Source organism: Halictus rubicundus, chromosome 4 (assembly GCF_050948215.1).
Source record: "Halictus rubicundus isolate RS-2024b chromosome 4, iyHalRubi1_principal, whole genome shotgun sequence".
NCBI lineage: Eukaryota > Metazoa > Arthropoda > Insecta > Hymenoptera > Halictidae > Halictus > Halictus rubicundus.
Genome location: NC_135152.1, coordinates 13,363,031 through 13,386,513, shown reverse-complemented (window position 1 = coordinate 13,386,513; position 23,483 = coordinate 13,363,031). Strand labels below are relative to the sequence as shown.

The 23,483-nt window shown below is 47.4% G+C and overlaps 2 protein-coding genes and 1 long non-coding RNA gene across 5 annotated transcripts in view; 2 read left to right on the top strand and 1 right to left on the bottom strand.

Annotated features, from left to right (window-relative positions):
- LOC143353526 (uncharacterized) overlaps positions 1-23,483 on the top strand; it is a 73,811-nt gene that overhangs the window by 1,073 nt on the left and 49,255 nt on the right. The window lies entirely within an intron of this gene.
- LOC143353517 (scavenger receptor class B member 1) lies at positions 608-4,216 on the top strand. Its single transcript, XM_076786917.1, has 4 exons — positions 608-1,733; positions 1,903-2,180; positions 2,275-2,527; positions 2,601-4,216. The coding sequence occupies exons 1-4, from the start codon at positions 1,074-1,076 to the stop codon at positions 2,946-2,948; spliced, it is 1,539 nt and encodes a 512-aa protein (XP_076643032.1). The 5' UTR covers positions 608-1,073; the 3' UTR covers positions 2,949-4,216.
- Emp (epithelial membrane protein) lies at positions 3,616-20,698 on the bottom strand. Of its 3 annotated transcripts, none has more exons than XM_076786914.1 (6): positions 20,132-20,698; positions 11,520-11,857; positions 8,101-8,598; positions 7,166-7,364; positions 5,001-5,209; positions 3,616-4,929 (listed from the first exon to the last, which is right to left on the bottom strand). In XM_076786914.1, exons 1-6 carry the CDS (start codon positions 20,187-20,189, stop codon positions 4,672-4,674), a joined length of 1,560 nt encoding a protein of 519 aa, XP_076643029.1. In that variant the 5' UTR covers positions 20,190-20,698; the 3' UTR covers positions 3,616-4,671. The 3 variants fall into 3 exon arrangements, with proteins under 3 accessions (XP_076643029.1, XP_076643030.1, XP_076643028.1); XM_076786915.1 differs by lacking the exon at positions 20,132-20,698 and adding an exon at positions 18,720-18,823; XM_076786913.1 differs by lacking the exon at positions 20,132-20,698 and adding an exon at positions 11,985-12,120.

Sequence of the window (23,483 nt, the reverse complement as noted above, 5' to 3'; positions counted from 1 at the left end):
GCTCCTTTTCCGAGTCACCGACTTCCGGCGCGGCGGGATTCTTTTCGAGCCAACGCGCCACGTTGGATCGAAAAGGTTGCACCTCGTTGCACCGCTGCGGAAACAGTTTACAAACTCGAGCGAACGAATTCGGGTTCTCCAAGCGCGCTCTTTTATCTCGACGGCGCGTGTCTAGACGATCGTAAAGCACGTTCGACGCTCGTAAGAGTTATCTGACGTTCGCATTCATCCCGTCTAGCCGCGTCCAAACGGCGATTGCCTATGACCTACACTTATGTTATAGGAAATCCCACCTTCGTGCGTCCAGTCTTGGCGGCGATGGACCGGCGTTATCGATGATTCGATGGATTTTTTTGTCTGCGAGCGATATTGATGGATGCTCTCGTCCTCTGTCTCTCTCTCTCTCTCTCCCTCTCTCACGAACTTGGAAATACAGAAGTCGCAGCGATACAAGGCTACGACGCGAACGGAGAGGAAAAACTCGTGGAAAAATCGGGGATGGAACGAGATTGCATCGCCGACGCGGCAATTCTGTAATACCGCAAAGAGGCTGTAAGACGACTGTAAAACGCGAGAAAGAGGCGGATCGAGACGAACGACACGCGGTCGACGCCGATGTCGAAGAGGTCGAGGAACAGGAACAGGAACAGGAGCGGCAACGGCAGCGGCGACTCGCGTGCTGCAACGTCGTCCGGCGTACAAGAGGATTTGCAGAGCGTGTCCGAAGTTTGGTAGGAAACGGGGGTCATCATCGTGGAAAGGTTATCGACGATTCGAGGAAAGGTGGGGAGATTTTTGTGCGCCGTCAACGTACTCCACGGGTATCGAGTAAGTCGACGAAACGGCGAGCAAACGTCTCGAGCGTAATCGCGAGTGTCACGCGTTCGAGGAACATCCGTTCGACAACGATTGCTTGTAAACGAAGAGGACGACCGAGAGAGGAGTGTTCCGCGTAGCCAGAATTTCCTAATCAATATAACATTCGCACTGTACACGTTGAACGGTGGAAAGTCGAAAAGACACGAAAGCATCGAGCTATTTCGACATCGAGGAATCAAGATTGTCTTCGAACGATGGAAACGAAGGGCTGGGCGCGAGCGATTCGAAAACGCTTCGACGGGACGAGAAGCAGACGGGTCCTGTGGTTGTACGGCGTGGCGGCGTTCACCAGCATAACGATGTTCGTGGCGTTTTGGTTCACGAACGTGTTCCAGAACGCGATCCTGTCGAATCTGGAGCTTCGGAACGGCACGCCGGCGTTCCGGATGTGGCAGCGGCCACCGGCCGGTGTGCTGTTCCACATTTACGTGTTCAACTACACGAACCTGGACGAGTTCGAGAACGGTAACGCCAGCAAGCTGCGGGTGGAGCAAGTCGGTCCTTTCGTCTACCGGGAGTCTTTGAGCCGAGTGAACGTGCAGCTGCACGACAACGGCACGGTCACGTACCAAGAGAAGAGGAGCTTCAAATGGGTGTCCGGCGAGAGGGAAGACCAAACGGTGGTCGTCCCGAACGTGTTGCTCGTGTCGATGATGGCCTTCTCCCGAAACCTACCGTACATGGCGCAAATGTTTTTGACCGTGTTGCTCTCGAGTCTACGCTCCGAGCTGTTCCTCGAGCTTCCGGTCGGCGAGTACCTTTGGGGCTACGAGGACGAACTGTTTCGCATGATCAAGCCTTACTCGTCGCTCAAAGTCAACATTCCTTTCGACAAATTTGGAATTCTCGCGTTCGTACGTACGCACCACATACGATTACGCTCCTTCTCGACGATCGCGTTGCATCGCGTCGCGTCGCAAGGTTTCGGAGGTCGCGAAGAGATCAGGGGCTAAGAAAACGATTGACGCGGCTTTATCGCGACATCGAGTCGGCTCGTAATCGATCGACACGTGTTGATTTCAGAGAAACGGCGTAAACGAGGATCGCATCACGATGCGGACGGGAGTCGACGATATCGAAAACATCGGACTGATCGAGCAAGTGAACGGAATGCGGTACCGGAAAGTCTGGGGAGACGAGGAGTGCGACAGAGTTTATGGCACCGACGGCAGCATGTTCCCGCCGCACTGGGTCGAACGACCGGACAACGCGACGGTGGACGTCTACGCGACGGACGTTTGCCGGCGTATACCGTTCGAATTCGAACGCCGCGAATATTCGAACGGTATTCCCACTTATAGGTAAGCGATGCTCGGAGGATTCCCTTCCGGTGATTTCAATCGTCTCGTCTCGGTGTGCATCGTCGAGCCGATTATCGATATCCGACGATCCTAGGTTCCAGATACCGAGCAACTTTTTTACGACGACGCCCGACGAAAACAGCTGCTTTTGCCCGAAGGAATCGAACGACAACGCCTCAAGAAGATGCCCTCCGGCCGGAATGTTCAACGTTTCCACCTGCAGATTCGGCTCTCCGTTGCTCGTCTCGTTCCCACACTTTTACGCGGCGGACAAGTCTCTGTTCGACGAGATCGACGGCTTGACGCCGACGCGAGAGCATCGCGAGAGCTACATCGATCTCCATCAGGTGAGCAAAGCGATTTCCGGTTCGCCGTTCGCAGTTTGCAGGGCCATCCTGACCGATTTTCGTGAAATTTCAGCGACTAGGGCTGACGGTGGCCGCCAGATTGAAGCTTCAGCTAAACTTGGAGGTGCGCAAAGCGGTCGGGGTACCGTTCGCGAACCACTTGAAAGACGGCACGATCCTGCCGTTGATCTGGACGGATTCCGTGATCGAAGACCTGCCAGAGCCCACGCAGCAGCTGCTGTATCGGAGTCACTACCTCGTCAACGCCATCGAAGCTGTATTTCAGTGGTGTAGCCTGGTCGGCGTCGTCCTCTTTTTCGGTGGTCTGGTCGCAGCGTTGAAGAGGGACGAGCCCCGCGAAGAGAAACTCGAGTCGACGGGGGACCGACGGAAAGTTCGTGAAAACGTGACGGCAACGTGAACCGTTCCGATTCGCGTTTTGTCGTTCGTCGAATCGCTAATCTCGCTTCTCGTTTCTCGTTTCTCGCTACGCGAACCGATCGATCGAGCGACCAATCGGTGACCGACCGGGGTCGCGGACGTTCCTCCCATCCCATCCTCCATCGATCGCATCGCGGGCTCGCGCAAACATAGCGCAATAACGACGTTCATCCGCTATCGTGTCGTTTATCCGGCAGGAATCTCGACGCGATCGTTGCGATCGTCCGCGATCGCGGGAGCCGCGACGCCGAGTCGCGCGTCAGAGCGAAATAAAGCGAACGCAACGTTGCGCGCTGTCCGTTCTCTTCGATACCGATAACCGAGGTCGCATCGAACGACATCTTCCAAGACGCGAGATAAACGCTGAATTATTTTTTCCTCGGATTATCGCGGAACGCGTTCAACGGCAACGAGTTCTCGCGACCTCGTATCTGCGAACGTGTACGAACTAACAATAAGTCTGGCCCGCCGGGACAAGGTATTTTTCCGAGATTCGAGACGGCGCGCGATCACAGGCAGCCGTCGACCAGCGTCGCGAAGCGAGAACAAAGCGAAGCGATCGTCATATCGTTATGTACCTGTCTTGCGAAACTGTGTTCGTCCCCGTCGAACGCGTTCGTAATTAAATTGACACCAATCCCGACCGATTTCAAAACCATTTCGCAGTAGTTTTATTACCTGCTCGCGCTCCAACGTGGTACAAAACTAAATTTTCACCTAAGTATAAGAACCTAACCGCAATCCATCCGAAAATAACGATTTTTAAAACGAGAGCCGCGTGCGCTCGAACCGATAACGAATAACGATAGGATCTCGATCGTTGTCGGATTCCTCGAGATCCGAGGTCCGAGTAAATGCGCGATCGAGTATGTACATAGACGAGTATGTTCATTGGACGGAACGATTTCGTTGGGTGCTTCGGTGCACGCCCGTTTCAAATCGACGATCCGGAATCCTGTTCCAGATTCTAGTTTCTTCTTTTTTTTTTCTCTCTCACGATTCTTTCGCCAACGTTTCGAGATTTTCTCTTTGTCACCCTCTCCCCCCCCCTCCTCTCACCCTCCTTTAATTGCTAGGGTACGTCCCTATCTACATATACATATTTATAAAACAATATATAAAATTGCGATCAACCGATACGATCGCCGTGTTTCTCGCTCGGAGAGCTCGGAAGACGGACGCGAAAGAAATCGTAGGCTCGACCCGAGTAAACTAGGTGTGTCGGGAATACGGCACAGTTCCTGAAAACGGTGAGTCGTGTACCGTTAGGTGACGCGGCCTAGCGCACTCTTCCTTTCTCCGATCGAACGTTTATCCATTTATTCCCAACGCACCGACACCAACACCGACACCGACACCGACACCGACACCGACACCGATCCCGATACCGATTCCGACACCGTTTCGAATTCGAACTCGAACACGCGATCCGAGATTTCCGTTTTGCTATCCTCCCGTATATCCGTTCCGTCCTCCTTCTACCGTATTCTACTCTTTGCTTATTATACTAGCTGCTCTCAGGGTTCATCTTGTCGAGGTCGCAGAGGAGGACGAAGGGGCGAATATAATCGATGGAACAGCTACCGGTGGCGGTGGATCGGTCGATCGGATAGAATCGGATAGAATCGTGTTTAATCTAATCGTAATCGACGACGGAGAGTCCGGTGTCGAGAGGAAGTCGAGGAGCCGAGGAGTCGATCGATCTACTTCGAATTCGAGGAATTCTGGAAAGCCGGATTCAGCTGACCGGTTTTGCCGGCACTGGCGTTCGACGGTAGCGGATTGCTCAGGTGAAGTTTCTCTTGGCGTTTCGCGGCACGCGCCAGGCAGAAGAGCGCGCCGATCAGAACGATCGCGCCGATCGCCGCCAGTGCTCCGGACACTGCCGATCGAGCGATCGGCGGCGCGTCCACCGCCATCTTCATCAGACTTCGCATCTCGTTGGGGAGCTCGTCGATACCCTGAAAATCACGCAACGTTTTCGGTTACGTTCGGCAACGTTCACGACGATTCACCGGAACATTATACTCACGTCCTCGAACCACATGATCGGGAAAACGATGTCCGGGAACGTGGCGACCTGCTTGATGTCGCGCACCTGGCTCACCGCCAAATTGATCTGAATTCTCGCCTTGGCTCTCAGCGAGGTGCCCATCATCGGCTGGACGTCGATGAAAAACTGATGCTTCTCCTCGACCGCCGGCGATATTCCGTTGACGGCTTCGCGCAGCATCGGGTCCGCTGGAAAAGTCGATGTTGTTACGCGAGCCAATCAATTACAATTGAGCCCTTTATATCGAAAGTGGCCTAACGCATCACTCAATAAGTCCCCGGTCTGACACATATATGGCAACATTGTTGAGAGACCCACGTGATCCCCGGGTGGTACTAACCTTCAAACAGTGCGTGTCAAAATTTCATGGCATTCTGACCGTTAGTTTAGAGGTCACAGTCGTTTTAGTGAGCCCAGTTTTGTAATTTTCAAGACAACGGATAGAAAGGAATTTCGTGTGTTGATTAAACACTGTTTTTTGATGGGGAAAATATTGTTGGAGCCAAACAGTGGCTTGATAAGCATTTTGGGGACACTGCACCAGGGAAATCAACTATTATTGACTGGTATGCTGAATTTAAACGCGGTCGTACAAGTACCGATGATGCAGAACGCTCTGGTCGCCCGAAATCGGCAGTTGTTCCGGAAAACATAAGAAATGTCCACGAAATAGTTTTAGAAGGCCGTAAAATGAAGTTGCGTGAGATAGCTGACACCTTGAAGATATCAGAAGGTAGTGTCTTTACAATTTTACATGAAAATTTGGGCATGCGCAAGTTGCTTTCGAAGTGGGTGCCGCGTTTGCTCACACCGGACCAGAAACGACAACGCGCCGACGATTCAGAGCGCTGTTTCGAGCTGTTCAAGCGAAATAAAAAGGATTTCTTGCGTCGGTATGTGACAATGGATCAAACATGGATCCACCACTACACGCCTGAATCAAAAAGATCGTCAGCTGAGTGGACAGCAGCCGGTGAAAGTCGTCCAAAGCGACCAAAAACTCAAAAATCGGCTGGCAAGATTATGGCATGGAATTTTGTTCATCGACTATCTCACTATCACTCTTGAAGGAGAGTATGTTGATGAATAAAGTGGAATTTCTAAAAAAAATTTGTTTTTCTTAGTTAGACCGGAGACTTATTGAGTGATGTGTTAAGTCCAGTTGTACTTATATTGAGGTATTTAAGGGTTTGTGTTTCAATAAGATTAAAAATATACGTATGGGACACCAATGTGTCACACTGCTTTAATCTAAAAGAGTTAAATTTACAGTTAAAATAATAGCAATTATTAAGTGAATAATATGTGTTTTCTTACCAAAAATGGAGTTAAGCCACTTTCAAAGTTGACAACCAGATTCGTTATAAAATTCGAAAGAGCCCAAGTCCATTCGACATAATTTAAAATGTTTCAAATTGAACAAACAATACTCAATTTACTTTATATATCTTTACAACACTTCAGAAACACCATTTATGCAATTCAGGACATTTTCTAACTACATAAATTGCATAACAATTTACTGCTCATCTACATTTTGTGAATGCGGGACGGATTTGAAGAAGTCATGCTGCTCCGGTGGTATGTATCGTAGTAAGTCCATCATGTTCTTGTATTTCGCTGTTGCAATTCGTCTTATATTTTTATAAAATGGCGACAATACAATCTTTCGAACTTTCTTGGTCCACCCCGACGTGGTAATAAATCCAGGATTTGAAACGTTGCATTCTCATCCATCGATATCTTACAGAAAATTTTACATGGTTCATCTCTCAAAAAACGCATCCAGCATATTTTTAACCAATTTATTGTTTCTCCGTCAGAATTCTTTACCCTTTAAAATTTGCGTCCTCCAAACATTGTGTTGATACGAAATCCTCTTGTTTCAATTCATTTCGAATGAAGTTATTACCTTTCTGGCAATAAAGGATTGGACTTGGGCCATTTTCAAAGTGATGGTTTTAATTATTGAACTAACTGCAAAAACTTGTTTGTCCGCAAATGTTGTTTATGACAGAGCTAACTTGAAGTTGTACACGTAATTACGGGCAACAAAAAATAATTGACAAATGGACTCGGGCCACTTTCAAAATAAACAGCTCAATTTCTCGGAGCGAACCGAGCTAGCTGAACGGGCATCTTACCGAGGTAAAAGTGCGGAAAGCTGAGCAAAACGGGAGACTCGTACTGGCAGAGGGAAGCGTTGAAGGTTCCCTCGGGCGCGCACGGCGGGCCCGCCGGGCAAAAGCATCGCTGAGATTCGACTCTACCGGGTGAACCGAAAGCGTCTTTCGACGGTACGAATCTGTAGCCGGGTATTCCGCCGGCGGTAGTCACTTCCTCCTGGAAGAGAAAACGGAAACGAAAGGGTCTAACATAAAAATACATATGTACAATAAAAATCTGTTTAACACGTTCCGTGCCACGTGTACCATCGGTGGTACACGTTAAACTTGATCTTCAGGCCACGTGTACCACCGATGGTACACGCAGACATATTTATTTAACACGTTCCCGCCGGCGGTCTTATTTGTAGTTCTCGGCATCTGACGGCTATATATATATTTGTGTGTTAAAATCGTTTAAATTTAAAGAATTGTTTTGATTCAGTCGATTTGCAAATTTGTTTCTCTTTTCATTAAGGAAAAAGACACACAAAATTGATTGCTTCATTTGTACCACCGGTGGTACATACCGCCCGATGGGATAATTGTGTATGTACCACTGGTGGTACATGCCGGCGGGGACGTGTTAATGCCCAAACATTAACACTAGAACTACCGAGTAATAAATACGACTGATGTACATTGCTCCGTAATAATGACAAACCTCATACCATTTTTAATTCCAACCTGTGCTCCAATAAAGAAGTTCAGTCAAAAATTTCTGATGGAAAGAATTTTTATCATTTCAGTGATTGTGAAAGAAATAAGTAGGAACCAGTGATTTTGATTGGTTCGGTAGTTCTAGCGTTGAATGGCCTGAACAAACAAAGTCAAGCAAAAACGGCTTGGCACGGAACGTGTTAAGCGTCGCGAGATCATCGAGACAGAAATCGACGACTCGATCGATCGACTACCTTGAAGACGAGAGGCAGGGTTCTGCAGAGATCCTTGTCGAAAACTTTGAGCACCGTTTGCTTGGTGATCCTCGGTGGAAAGATGCTGCCGTCGCTGCCGGCGACGCTGTCGCATTCCGGCGTTGTCCAGTGACCGAGACTGCTCTTTCCGTTCCATTTGTCGAGAACACCGTACTTGGTGATGTCCGCTTGCCCGGTAAAGATGGTAAACCAATCGGGCATCGTCGCATTTTTACCGTACATCAGGCCGAATTGATCGTACGGCAGTTTCTGCTCTTTCGGCACGACATCTTTGGCCAATTTGAGCAACGGGTCCTCGTAGCCCCAGAGCAGCTGACCGATCGACACCTCGACGAACGGCTTGATTTGAAGAATGTCCATGATCGAAGCCATCGCCAGTCTGAGAAACCGAGCCGCGTGTTTCGATTGGCTGGTCGCCGAGAGCATCGGCACGTTCGGGACCACCACCATGTCCTCCTCCGAGCCGACCGATTTTTCCTGAAATCGTTCAGACCTTTACACCATTTATCGTTCGCTGTTTCATCCTTTCGATTCTCCGTTTTATTTATCGGCCGACGGTGCTAGGAACGGTGCAAATCGCGTTCGCTGTTTCGAAAACGGAGGAGAGATATCGTACCGCGGTACATGTCGCGTGTCTTCGTGTACGCGCTCGTCTATGTACACGTTCGCAGCGGCTACGTATACTCTCGTCGATGCGAACAACGATATTATTCGCGCGACCCACATTGTTCTTCCTAACAATACCGACAATTGTGAGAATCGAGGTGTCGTGCGTGTCTCGGAGAAACGTGCCACGTTGGCCAAACGTTATCCGTACCGCTGCTTTTGCTTTTGCTTTTAATTCACGGAAGCGCGTTGCTCCGCTATTACGATCTTACTCAACCCGACTATCGTTACCTGGCAGCGTTGCGTCATACCCCGCGACCCGACTTACTCTCGAGAACTTTTACAAGAAACCACGACTCTGCGATCCCTCCTTCCCCTGCGTCGCCATCGCCGTCGCCGCCACTACCATCGCCATCTTTTCCGTTTCCTTTCCCCCGTTCATCTCGCCACCGTTGGCACGTCGTACGTTTCCCTTTTCTGCTCCTGGCCAGCATCGTTTTGTTTTCGCGAAACCAGGGCACACCGTGACAAAAGCGTAAAACTTTGCCGAGACACCAATTAACGCGAACGATCGTAGAAAACGTATGGATAACCCTGTTGCGACGGCCACGGCGCACAGTGGTGCCAAAGTGGCAAAAAATCTATTTTATACATTTTCTATTTTTATAAAAAAAATTATTTTTGTATAGCCTAATAGTGCGTGCATGATGAGCCAAAGTCAGATTTTTGAAAAAAATTTTTTTACGGAGATACACGCATGGTAAATAACCATTTCTTCGCTCCTGGGAATTCATCAGTTTTCAGTGCGATAGTTATGTAATTACTCCGCCTATAATTGAATACTTAGGGGTCTACAAATGGCTTCAACTATTAACTGCCAAAAAATTTTTTAAGAAAAGTTGTTTAACATTAGCTTCGATAGCTTCGATCTGGAACTAATCGTTTTGGTAAGTTGTAATATTGATCTAGCTTTGTGCAAAATTTCATGAGATTGCAAAATTTAAGTTTAAATATCAACTTTCGGAATTTCCAGGAATGAATCGCGCTGAAGCCACGATTATTTGATGTTTCAGGTGAAATTTTTAAGGGATACATACCAGATAGTAAAAAAAAAATGTGACATTCATACATATAAAAAAATATTTAATAACAATTTTTTATGTGAAATAAACAAAGTTTTCGTTCACTGGACCACTGTCGCAAAAATGCAACAGGTATTCTTTGGTAGTGCTATAAAAATAATTTATGTAAGATAAAAAAAATTGTTATACATAAAATTATTTATACATAAAAAATTAATAAATCATATGCACTTCACATTTTTCTTTATTATTTAGAAATATTCCTAAAAAATTTCACCTGGAACATCAAATAATCGTAACTTCCGCACGGTTCACTTTTGGAAATTCTGAAAGTTGATATTTAAACTTAAATTGCGGCGAAAGCATCTCGGAGTATCTCATGATTTTTTGCACAAGGTTAGATCAATATTACACCTTGCCAAAACGATTAGTTCCAGACCAAAATCTATTAAAGTATTTGTTGTATGCTTCCATAAATAAAAAACGGGCAGAAAACAGAGGTTTTCGATTAGCCCATATTACTTAACGTTAACAACTTTTTACAAAAATTTTTTTTTTGCCAAATAAGCGTTGTACCTGTGGCAATCTCTCCACAAATTTTCAAACAAATTCGTTGGATAGTTTCTTTTTTACAGATTTTTTGCCGTTTTTTGCCCATTCAGCACCACTGTGCGGCGGGGCGCGGCACCTGATCGTACATACAGTCTGTTCCACAAGAGCGGGGACGCAATATCTGTGAAATTTGATGCCCAATACAACAAAAATTGTGCCAGTCCAAACATACAATGTCTCCTCTAATACGCAATAGCCCGAATTCTCTTAGTATCATTTCCGTCACTGAGAAGTTCCAGTCATTTCGAGATGAGTGCCGTATACGCTAAACGATTTGAAGCAGTATTCTTGTGCCAGCACCCGAAAGGGCCAGAAATGAGTGTTAGAAATGCAGCAAAATATCTGCACAAGTCTCGCGAATTTGTAAATGAGTGGGTGCAACGTTACAAAGAGACAAATTGTGTCGACGATCTCCCTGATCGAGGTTCGAAGCGAGCTACGACAAAAAGGGATGATAAAGCAATTCTGCAGCTTTCTTCGAAAAATCCGACACTTTCCTTGCGTAAAGCGCAAGCAATGTTAGCAGAAAAGGGCATAAAAATAGGCGCAGTAACAATTAAACGTCGGTTGGAAGAAAATAAAGTTGCACGGCGTGGTACACTTTCGAAGCCGTTGCTTTCAACAAAGCACGTCGAAAAAGCGGTTGGCGTGGGCACATGAAAACGTTTGTCGTGATTGGAACAATGTCGAATCTCAGTCCCCCGATGCCAATCCAATCGAAAATGTTTGGTCTCTCGTGAAGTACAAACTCCGAGGAAAGCGTATTTGAAAATTGAAGGCGCTGGTTCGCCGTGTTCGAGAAATACGGAGATCTCTTCCAGTCTCATTCGCTGCGAAGCTGGGCGAAAGTATGACGTTGTGAAGCAATGATCGCTAATGCTGGTGATTGGACACGTTATTAAGCAAGTGTAGTTCTTTAAATGTACTTTCGACCTGTACAACCTTTTTTTACAGAAAAGATTTATTCGCACTCAGATATCGCGTCCACGCTCTCGTGGAACAGACTGTATTTTGCAACGTCGAATCGCGTAGCCGACGGTATTCGAGAGCGTGGAAAGCGGTGCTTGTACACTGAGCGAGGAGGAATCGGTGGCTTACCGGTGAGAAGACGAAGCGCTTCTTCACTTTGTACGACACGGTGTCGTTGTCGTTGAATTTCACCTCGACCTTTTCCCATCGTTGCACGTACACGTACGGTCCGAGCTCCGTCAGCGTCGGTTTCTCGCCGTCGTTCAAAAATTCGTCGGCGTTCGTCACATTGTAAATGTAGACGCTCAGCTGAGGAGACACGGGCGGCTCTTTCCACCATTTGAACGTACGGCCGCCGTCGCGCAACGCGATCTCTCTGTTCAGCAAAACGTCGACCAATTTCGGGAACACCGCCGCCAAGATCGCGGCGACTATGATCAGCAGGGCTCCAACAGCTACCGCCGCCCCTGAAATCCGACAGAAACGGAAATTAATGATTAGAGTGGAACGCGGCGACGCGTCGGTGGTTGCATCGGTGAGATTCGCGGAACACGTCGCGCGCCGTGCGACGCTCCGTCGAACCCGATCACGAACCGAGAAAAGAAAGTCGTCCCGCGCTAGCATCCGCGACAACACCACCCGCAACAGCAACGGCGCCCGTTCCGAGATCGGTTTTGCTTTCTATCGTGTCGCTCGAGTCGGGTTCGTTCGCCATCGTGGCGCATCAACGATCCTCGGTTCTCGATTTTCTCGCTCGCTGTTCTCGACCGGGCGCAACCTGGTTCGCCAAGCTCCTCTCGAGGTTTTCCAGTCTCGCCCTGGCAAATTCCTTTCGCGGAGAACCTTTCGAAATCGCATTGCGATCGTCTTTAGCATGTTGCGCGCGATCCGCGACGCGACGCGACGCGTCGATGACCGAATTTCACGAGCGAGTATGTCTCTTACCACCCAACTCGATCGCACGTAGTTTCGCCCGGTAGTTTCGTCAGTGGAGCGGGACTTGTCGGAAATGTCACAATTCCCGAAACGTCTCTGTCGATCGTTTCGAGGTTCTCGAGATCGATTCATCGAAATTTTCACCGCGCCGATGTCGCCGATGGCTCGAAACGGCAAACGACGATCGCAACCACGGCCACCGTTCGACCGGTTAATTTTTTAGTCACGTAGACGAAATGGCACGTACGCGTCACCGCGCGAGTCGACCTTCGAAACGGGCGGGTCCTACTTTTCCACGCTTTGACGCCTCGCTGCCACGCCGCTTAGCTACCTTAGCCACCTAGCCTAGCTTCGTCGATCAGCCTAACTTCGTTCGTATCACGAAACCCGCGGCAAGATCGATTAGGGTTTGTTAAACGATTTGATAACGACCTGCTCGATCTGTGGCACGAATTCGATCGGTTCTCCAACGATCGAACGATTTCGATCCGTGGAATGTTTTTCCAGGATCACCTCGAGATAATTACACGAGTGGAACGTTTCGGTTGGGCGACAGCTCGGTGCTGCAAAAAACCACGGCGATGATAGCGTTCGCATCGAGAATGCGAGACACGACTTGTACGCGCGAGCGGACGTCACGCGGTCGACCTTACAAAATCCTTCGGGCCGGTGTCGCGACCTCGAGATCGGTACTTTCCAGCGAACGCGAGGCGTGCGCAAACTAACCGAACGGCTTTGTTTTTCAGCCGTAAACTCAAACTCTCGGCCCGCCGTTTGCGTTAACTATCCGTTCCGTGTCATGCTATGGCGTGGCGTGACGTAGATCCGTGGCCGTGTTGCTCGCGTTCAAGAACGACAACGGCGACGATTCACACGAAAATATTCGTCGAAGCGATCGCGACGGTGATTACGAAACGGATACCGCGATCGATCGTTCCGAGGGTGTCGAAAGGAATGCGGAGGAACGCGAGCCTCGCGCAGAGGTCAACGGCGACGGCGGTTCTTGTTGATCGATGTGGAAATTCGTTGGTGATCGTTAGCGAATTAACGAATCTGCTAAAACGAAGAACGGTCGGTGACCGATCCAAATTCCAACGTTGCCAAGCGTTCACGACGGACGCGAATCTTCGACGATAAAGGTCGTCACACACAAGACAGGCAAGATGCCTAAAATCGTCGCCCATAAGGACCGAGCGTATCCGCAACAAAGGCCAGGTGCCGAAAATCGTCAACGTACTCTCGAAAGGCCACCTGGAAGCAATAAGACGTTCAAAGTAATGGCCCCAACGACGTCGGAAAAGATTTCTGTCACGAAGACCATTCTTCGGCCGGCGAATTTTGTAACCTCTGTTCTTGAACCTAGGCGCCCGAACAACTTCGGCATCTTGCCTGTCTCGTGTGTGGCAACCTTAAAGGATCTAGCTTCGACGCGAACGAGCACGCATCGCCGCGCGTCGCCGCGCATCGCAGCACATCGGACAGGAACGTTATCCTCGGTGATCCGGTAAAACGGATAAACTCTCGTTTTTACGCGCATTTTCATCCCCATCATCCCCGGTCGATTCCTCCTCGGCGTCGCGATCCCGAAAAGAACGCCTCGAGCGAAACGTAGATCTCGATCGTAACGAAATTTCTCAAGGATGGTTGCGTGAACACCGACGACAGAGATACATATCGTGGGCCTCTGTTTTCGACGAGAGAAAGACACCTGTAGCCCGCGGACGAAGGTCCGAACGACCGCGCGTGGCCTTTGTCCTTGACCAACGATTCAATGGGCCGAGTTTCGCGTCGAAATCAACCGACGAAGGTTCAACACGAGTTTGCCTGCTGGTTTCTTTGATATTGTTCGACGAGAAGCAACCGTGGCCAGCGCGAACGCGAAAACAGGAGGATTTACGTGGAAATTCGGAGCGGAGACGCGCCACAGTGGGCCAAAAGCGCCGAAACGTGGGCAAATTGCAAAAAATGAATTTCACGTTAGGGGTATGGCTCTTGCCGTATTGGATTCTCAGGTAATGACTGTATAAGAAGCCGAAGGTAAGAAGGTCTTACTACCTATACCTGCTAAATGGTGGGAGTACGAATATCCCATACAGTCGTCTCGCAGTTTTCGTGCAGTGAACTACGTTGTGAAAAAAAAGGTGTCAAGCTTACAATTTTACGGAAATTGAATTTATTTTTGTGCGTGTACGGTGGATGCTGTTCCTGGAAGTAAATACTATACATAATAATGACATTGGATTTATATTAATTAATGTTTGAAATGTATGAAGTGAACGATAATACTTAGTGCACAGATTTTACAAATGTATACTAAAAGTTGTATATTCCACAATATTCCACGGAGATTCTTGTCGAGTCTTGTAGTAGACACTATTATTTAACATTATTTTGAAAAAGTAGCTGCCCAAAACTGCCCCTTTCGTAATGCGATCCATTTTTGTGACGCAGAGGTAGTCATGGTACTAGTTACAAGCATGTTTTCTCGAGAAATTTATAAGTTGTAATAAAATTTGTTAAATAAGCATTGTATGATTCCGCTTATAGAGTTTTCTGATACAACAATTTATTTTTTAACAATAATTTTTTTATTGTCTAAAAAAAATTTTATTTTTGTTATTTGTAATTTTGACATCAAATTCATATTCACCGGCCCGAAGAATATGGGAATACTAATTTTTAAGAAAGTCCAATCATTTTTTTTGGTTACGCATCCGCCATATTGAATCCGCCATTTTGTTTTTTGTAATTTTGACATCAGATTTATATTTATATTATATAAACGCGCGCGCGTTTGAAGCGTACGTATCCTTTATCTCGACGCGTCGCAGCTACCGTTGCCATGTGCCGGTTTGCTTTATCACGGTGTTAGGTGAATAATTAACCTTTTTGAAGTTTTTGCTACAACGACTTGTATTTGCTCACATTTGGCGTGACTCAGGCAACTTAAGAATCTCGTGAAAGAGCATTTTGGCTCACCCAGTGGTTTCGGTGTGAACAAACGGTCGAGATAGTGAAATTACAATTACCATCTGGAGACAATCCAATTCTACGATTAAATTCTAATATACTGCTCGTCGTCATACGAATAGTTGAAAACACACGAAACATAGACTGTTAAGCTTGAAAAATGAAAATCTTATTTCACGCGAAAACCTCGTAGACTAGACCGTACTACAACGGTACTGAAATAGTTAAGAATTCTTTGCTAATTTTCCAAGCTTTTGTTGAAACATTGGATCGAGAAAGATATTGTTCAGTAAGGACGTAAATATCGCGCAACGACTTTTCATTAAAATTAATTTTTAACAAAAAGACGACACGTTAATGACGCGAGTCCAATTATGAACGGACCTGTAGCTTCGTCTGAACGAAATTGTTATTCCGATATTCAAATCGCGCAACACTTCTCCGACCTCGAAAACGAGAATTTTGTCGATATCGCACGCCGTAGATACGCGAAATCTATTATTCGTATAGCTATCCTAATTTTCTGCATTCGCCTACATGTACCTAGGTGCATTGTATATGTGTACCGGTCGGTTTAACCGTGTTAAATCGAATTTCGTAAACGATACATGACGCTGGCAAGACCCGTGTTGTTGACATATATCGAGAATTCACTGTGTCCAAGTGCAATTTAAAAGACAACTATTCGGAATAGCTTAAAACGAGAAATTGTTATTACATCTTAAAAATTATAGTTTTTTCAAGTGTAATAGAATCAGGCACCGACTATACTGTGATAAACTATGATCAGTTGACCAAAGAATGGAAAAGAAAAAAAAATTCATTGCCGACAACTTGCCACAAATCTACCAGAAATTACAGATTTACTTCAGGAATATTAACGCAGGGGAACTTGTTTTAAACTAATTTGTTTAAAAGCCTGTGTAATTGATAAACACCGTGTAAATTCAAATTGACGAAATTCGAAATTAGCGAGAATCGTTTCTACGGTTACACGCAGAACCGCCGCGGTTCGATCGAATCTCGGTGTTTACGGGGAATTAGCGATGGCTACTCCGCACACGGAAGAGCCTACGCACCTAACGAACAGGTGAAAGCGCAACACCGCTGAGCAAGAACCGTTCAAAGATCCAGCCGGCCGTTCCGTCTCGTTGCTACCTTCTACCTTCTACTTCTACTCGCGGTATAGTCGACGCGTGTGTCTCCGCGAATCGACATGCGCGAGAGCGCGAGAACGCGTTCAAGTTCGAGGAAATTTCGTACATGATGTAACGCGTCCAGCGTGCTGTACATAGTTGTAGCGCGGCTCGATCCTGGAATCGTAATCGGTGTTGTCGCGAAACGATGACTAACGATCAACGACCAATGGCCAACAGCCAACGACCAACCGGCATTATCGAGGATCGTTCGTCGGCTCGCGGAAACGAACGACGACGAACAAGGAAGAATGTCGCGCGGATCGATGCGAGGTGGTATCGATAGCGCCGATAGCTTCCTGTAGATCGTCCCCGATTATCGAATGTGTGTATCGAAAGGAATGCGATCGGAGGAATGGTCGCGATACGACACACAACTCGCCGACACGCGACACACGACCGGCGACGCGCGCTCGCGTGGCACGGAGGAATCGCGTTCGAACAAAAACCGAAAACCCGTTGCGTAAAGACGGTTCTTGCGTTTTTGTTGCGACCCCCGTTCCCTTTTTTTTTCTCGGTCGACTCGAATCGATCGCGTCAGCGAAACGAAGAGAAAAAAGAACGCGAGTCTCGAATATGTCGCAAGGAATAACGACACGTTGAAATGATAGCGGCCGTCCGCGTTCGTTGGCATCGAGATCGACGAGGATCGTCGACGACGGTCGGCAACGAGAACGCATCGCCCGCCGCGCGAGCTTCGATCCCGAAAGGCAAACCTACGTATACCTTCCTACGCGTACTTGTCGGCAATTACTCGCTATTATATAAGGCTACGCTTCCTGCTCTTACTCGGAAGGTTTCGCGCCTAGCAAACGAAGCAGCTCCACGGTCGAACGTTCGCGCGAGCAAACCAGATCGGACGGTTTCAACTTGATCTTTTCTTTTTTTTCTTTTCCAATGCTTCCAAACATTCAAATCGGCTGGTCCAGTAAGATGGACGACCCTCGTCCAGTCGCACAGTGGTCCCAAATTGCGAAAACGTGGTCAAAACCTCGTAACTTATTAAAAAATTATTGGTTCTGCTTGAAAATTGGTGTTAGGCCGATTTTTGGGGTCGCTGATCACGAATTTGAACTTGGAATTAGAAAAAACAAAATGGCGGATCCAATATGGCAGATATATATATTAAAAAATTATTGGTTCTGCTTGAAAATTGGTATTAGGCCGTTTTTGGGGTCGCTGATCACGAATCTGAACTTGGAATTAGAAAAAACAAAATGGCGGGTCCAATATGGCGGACATATACATTAAAAAATTATTGGTTCTGCTTGAATATTGGTATTAGGCCATTTTTTGGGGTCGCTGATCACGAATCTGAACTTGGAATTAGAAAAAACAAAATGGCGGATCCAATATGGCGGACATATACATTAAAGAATTATTGGTTCTGCTTGAAAATTGGTGTTAAGCCATTTTTGGGGTCGCTGATCAAAGAGTGAAAGTAAAACCAAAGCATATTTGTGTACTAGTCGGGGATTATCTAAACACCCCTCTACCTTCCCTCTCGCTGTCTCATATTGACCTGAACGAGGGAAAAGACAGCAAACTCTACCTTTTGTATTGTATACAGTAGGTATTCTATTCGCACTTCATAGTTTCCAAAGATGAAAGAATTGAAGAATTGCTGGTCTTTTCACGTACAATAAGATCCCATAATCAAAAATATAGGTTTCCATTTGAAAAAACAAGGTTGACCTTCAAATGACCTTGAAAACGCCATCCAAATAAAAAACTGATACTGCCTTCGACACGTGTTTTACACTTTTTTAATATCTTTCATACTTTTCGAGATATTCGGCTGGTAAGTTTTCAAATGAACAGCCGGTATAAAAACGGCGTTCGTGTTTGAAAAATATAAAAAAATTTCGGATATATGATTCTTTGTAAAAAAATTGACATTCTATTCAAAATCTGTTTAAATTTTAGACTTAGTGCATATCTCTCACAGTTTGACAAGAAATGCAAGGAAAACGCATAAAATACCTACTCTGCGTTACAAAAAACAGTGCTACGACCACAGAGGCAGCTAGGGGCAGCTAATTTTTTTTAGAATTGCAAGATAATACTATGTAGTAGAAGCTCTAACAAGTTTTAGCGATGGACCGTGTGGGACTTGCAACTTTTACTCTACATCTTAAAAATGTATGCCTTCGCTTTTACTCTCTCTTTTGCATACATAGTTATCAGTTAACAATAAACATTTGGCACTAAAAACTATACAACTTACCTCGACAAACAGCATTCATAATGCACAATTAAAATCGAAACGTTTCAAGACAGTTTGTACAGTGTGCACTTAAAATTCGCAATGTGCTTCACAAGTTTAAAAAGGTACGGTCTAATGAACTCGAAGTTCGGACTGTGACTGTTGCTCAGGTATAAAAAAACGACCTTTTTGCTGTTTACCCCCACTTAGAAACTCTCTTAGAGTAACCAACCCCATACTTAAAACTTACCTAGCTAATATTTTACCTAGTTCATATTTTAGGTTTTGGCCACGTTTTCCGGCTTTGGGATCACTGTGCGTCGCGTCGGTTTCCCGAACGAAATCCGACGATTCGTCGCCGATCGTACGCATCAAGCATTGAAAAGCAGTGTTACGTTGCTGTCTCTGGTGCTGCGAGTTCCTGTTCGCTCCGAGTACCTGTTCGGAGCGAGGCAACATCGAAATGTTGCATAACGAGTCGATCAACAGCAGAAAAAAAAACCCAATAATAGACCCGGAATAGCAAGTATCTTCCCCGTTCGATCGTTCCGCGTAATGGTATCAAAGTTCGCTTTCTGACGCGCGAATAATACCCGCAGGCTATGGCCATTACCAATGGACAAACATGCATGATCGACTCGTCCTAGGAGTATTATAGTCGGCGTCGCGGCCGCCTAGTCGCGACACGCTACTACCTTTTTTTTTCATTCCCGATCATTTTTACATTCTCTATCCGTTCTCCAATCCAATTACTATTCTAGCGATCCTTCGCCGTTTCCAACGATTTCGTACCGTCACGTCGATTATCCTCTACGAACCGATCGACGGTTTCCTTCGAATGCTCGATCGCATTCCAGTTCGAGTTTGAGTCCAGATTCCCGCTCGTGTTCTCGCAAGCGCGTACGCTCGTGGACGCGAACACGAAGTGAAAGTAAGAAAGACTCTGGTTTACGACGGTCGCTCGCGTTTTTGAGTCGCGCGGATACCGTTCGTAACGTTCGTAACGTTCGCGAGAGAGAAACACCGGGCGACACCGAGGGTCCGGTAGCTCTTTCGATATCAAGAAATTCGAAACGTTGCGGAGCGTTGCGGAGCGATGCGGTGACTCCGGCGCGTCACGGCCGCGCGTTGCGATTCGACGCGACAAGCCCGCGGTGACTCATCGAGCAAGCATACGAAATGACACGTTCATCGAATCGAATTAAGAGCGCATCGAGCGTGACTGTTGTGGCGCCGGTAACCACGTTAACGAGATCGTTAACTGGCCTTCCCTCGAACGATACAATGCTGCGCTACCGCTCCGACCTGACGTGGAGATACGAGATGATATGAAACGCGAGGCGACGCAACGCGAGAAGAGTATAGAAGAGAACGCAACGGAGGGAATCGGTGTGTGCGTCGCGATCACCTCCTCCGTTTCGCCGTTTACTTACACCATCGCCTGAGAAATCCTCCTTGCAATTTCGCGCAAATCCCACGGTGTACCCTCATCTTGATTGATCACCGCGTACACGCGTCGACAACCTCTCTCGACTATCTCTCTCTCTCTCTTTCTCCTATCTCCTTCCTCGCAGGCGTGTGCGTCTTCTTCTTGCGTTTAAACGGCCTCGCGCTTCTGCTACTCTCTCTTTCCTTCTATCTTACCTTCTTTGATCTCCTTGACCTCTCTTTTTCTTCTTCTTCTTCTTTCTCTCTCTCTTTCTCTCTCTTTGGTTACCTGTATCTTCGCCAGAAACTCTCTCCCTCTCTCACGCTCCCTCTGTGCGTGTATGCGTGTCTGCCGCCTGTTTTGTTATTTACTTCATCTCGCGGGCACTCTTGTTTGCGGTGTACTCCACCGAGCAAGAATTCCCTCGATTTCGAGAACTCTCCGAAGACACGCGCGCGAACGTTGAGAATTTTAATACGTTCCGCAACTAGTTCTTCGAGTCGATCAGACCTTGATCATCGGTCCTGCTCCTTCTCCTTCTCCTTCTCCTTTTCCTCCTCCTCCTCCTCGTAGTCCTCGTCACCGTCGCGGTCACCGTCACCGTGGAAAATTTAAACGTCGATCTCCAGGATGATTATATCCCTACGCAGGACAGGGCCACCGGTAGCGAGCCCGTCGTCCTTCTCGAGGGCGTTCCTTGCCGCGCAAATACGGGTACCGAAAACGCGAACGGAACGGGACAGCGGCACGAGGAACGGCGAGAAGGAGAAAGTCCTATTCTCCTTTCGACAAGCGACAAGTGTGCCACCAGCGATTCCTCGGCAACGCAACAACGATACCAGGCGCGCGCAATCTACGCGCCGCGCCGGAGAAACGAGCCTGGCGGCGGCCGCCAGTTACCTCCAATTCCAACGGACGTATCGCCTTTCTCCGTCGTCGAACGCTCGACGTTTCGTTGCGTTTCGTTTGCTTCGCGAGTCCTGCAAAGTCCGTCGTCGCACCGTCGAAACGTTCGACCCCGAACCCGTTGAACTGCTCGAACTCGAGCGGAAAAAAGAAAACCGTCGAGCCTGCGACAGCGGTCGCGTGCGCGACGTTCGATTCTTCTCTCGAAGGGCTTTCGCGAGCGCTTGCTCGTTCGTTCGCTTGCTCCGCCGTACAGGACTTCAACGACCGTGACGTGAAAGCAAACGAAAGAAACGTTCCGATTGCCACCGAACACGAGTACTACTTCTTCGGCCGTTCGCGGCGAACAAGACGTACAGTCGCAACGTAATCGAAAGATGCAACGCGAACGGAAACTTGCGGAGGCTTGCGGACGGGTCGCGCGTTCGAAAGGAACCGAGTAAAGTGAAGCGAAACGAAACGAAACGAGACGAAGCGATCCCTACGAGGTCGCTGGAAAGACTACGGCGCGGACGTCTAAACGAACGCTGCTCTCTTCCCGCACGACTGCATCGTGAACGGCAAGCATGCGGTTCAGGTGAACGATTTATTATTACCCCCACCCGGTTCTTTTCGAATCCGTTCTTGCGTTCTCTCCGATTCCGCCGACTCTTCTCTTCCTTCTACTCTCTTCGTCGTGGTCTCCTTCCACGTTGCGTCCTCCCACCATCGACCACCATTGCCCCCTATTGCCCACCGTCTCCACCATTACTCCACCATTACTGACTTGCGTCGATGCCGATGTCGATGCCGATACCTGCTGTTTACCTACTGTCGCAGACGAGGTATAGGATACACCTGTCATCCAATATATTTTTGTGGCCATCATTTTTCAGGTCACGCAACCCCATTACCATTTTCGTGTCACGTCTTGTATTACCAATTGGAACTAAAATTTGCTGACAGCATCCTCAGCGATAGGAACTAAAATCAAAAATAGCTGTATATAGTCGCTGCAGTCTCGCGAATACGAGAAAATAAACGAATAATTCTAAAAACTTTGAACAATCGATATTTCAGAACATGGGACATCTAGCCCCATGAGATCTAGAGCTAGATAAGGTCTATCCCTATACCTCGTCTGTGCTACTACCTACAGCTCGCGCGATCTCACCTGCCCTAATCATCGTCCACCGCAACTGGTAACGACCGTTTACGCTCGATGACTCGCTAACTTCAATGATATTCCACCCGTGAATGTCTCTCATTAATGCAATGTATCTCTCTCTCTCTCTCTCTCTTTTTTTATCCGATTCATGGTCCTGCATTTACGTAGAGCAAGAAAGGTAGCTAATAGATCGTCCCGCTGAAAATCATGCGTTCCACTTTTCCCTGACCGAAGAACCGAAGTCCGTCCGAGCCGATTTTGAAAACAGTCGTTGGCGTGCCGGCTGAGTAAAAAATATAATGAGATAGACACGATCGTTTACTGGAACGAAACGACACGCCAAACGTTTTTTGACACGGACGAGCGCGTAAATAATTGCCGTGCCACAAAATAATTATGTAACTCATGCGTTGCCCTTGCTCCGGGACACATCGGGATTACGAGCAACGAGACCCTTGACCTTTTCGTTGAAACCTAATTCCTGTAATTTCGTGAGACGGAAAACGTTTCCGGAAATCTCGAGCAAACCAGACCCCGCGACTGGATCGCGTCAACTTCTTTCGTATTATCTATAGACCCGTGTTTATTTAAATATTATGCAATCGAGCGATTGCATTTCATCTCTTCGTCTCCCGCGACGCGACGGCTTAAGTATCGCTATCTTGAGTTTCATGCTAGTTCTTGCGAGAAAAGAAAAAACAAAAATTTCGTGATTAGATGACGATCGAGAATTATAGTTCGAGGTTCGAGCAACTACCGAGGGACGCGCGACCCAACGTTGCTCCGATCAATCTTGATCTCCGATCAGGCTTGCTCTTTCGGCATTCCTGCGATACCTGGTGATACCCTAAAATATCTGGGATAGTCGTTGTTGCGCGTAAAACCCTTTCCAGGCTGTTTTACACGGTTTCAAGGCACGCGTGTGACCCTGAAAAGAAGTTCTTAGATCTGTCATTTTATCTTTTTCTTTTCTACAACACTTCAAGGCCATCGGTACGCCCTGGTATTCTTGGTAACACCACTCTCGATGTTCGAGATACATGGACGCATCCGCAAGGTTGGGTACAGAATATTTTTATACGCGCGTACAACGACAAATAACGCTGTGATATTTATAACGTTGCAACGCCAAGCATAGCGTATTTACTATACGCGTTAATTTCTGCCCACGTTGTTCTATCTTACGTTGTCGACACATTTAGAAATCTGGACGGTGACACGTGCACTTTGACCATGCCAAAATACTCAACATACCTTTATAAACGACAGCAGAGAGTGCGGATGCGACAAATGAACGCAGACA

Excerpts from the sequence above, each read along its gene's own strand:
- Emp (XM_076786913.1), bottom strand. The coding sequence starts at position 12,105 with ATGGCGAACGAACCCGACTCGAGCGACACGATAGAAAGCAAAACCGAT. Across the intron at positions 11,858-11,984 it reads GGGACGACTTTCTTTTCTCG|GGGCGGCGGTAGCTGTTGGA; the intron begins GTTCGTGATCGG and ends GTCGGATTTCAG. Across the intron at positions 4,930-5,000 it reads CGATCATGTGGTTCGAGGAC|GGTATCGACGAGCTCCCCAA; the intron begins GTGAGTATAATG and ends CGTGATTTTCAG.
- LOC143353517 (XM_076786917.1), top strand. The coding sequence starts at position 1,074 with ATGGAAACGAAGGGCTGGGCGCGAGCGATTCGAAAACGCTTCGACGGG. Across the intron at positions 2,181-2,274 it reads AACGGTATTCCCACTTATAG|GTTCCAGATACCGAGCAACT; the intron begins GTAAGCGATGCT and ends CGACGATCCTAG. Across the intron at positions 2,528-2,600 it reads GCTACATCGATCTCCATCAG|CGACTAGGGCTGACGGTGGC; the intron begins GTGAGCAAAGCG and ends GTGAAATTTCAG.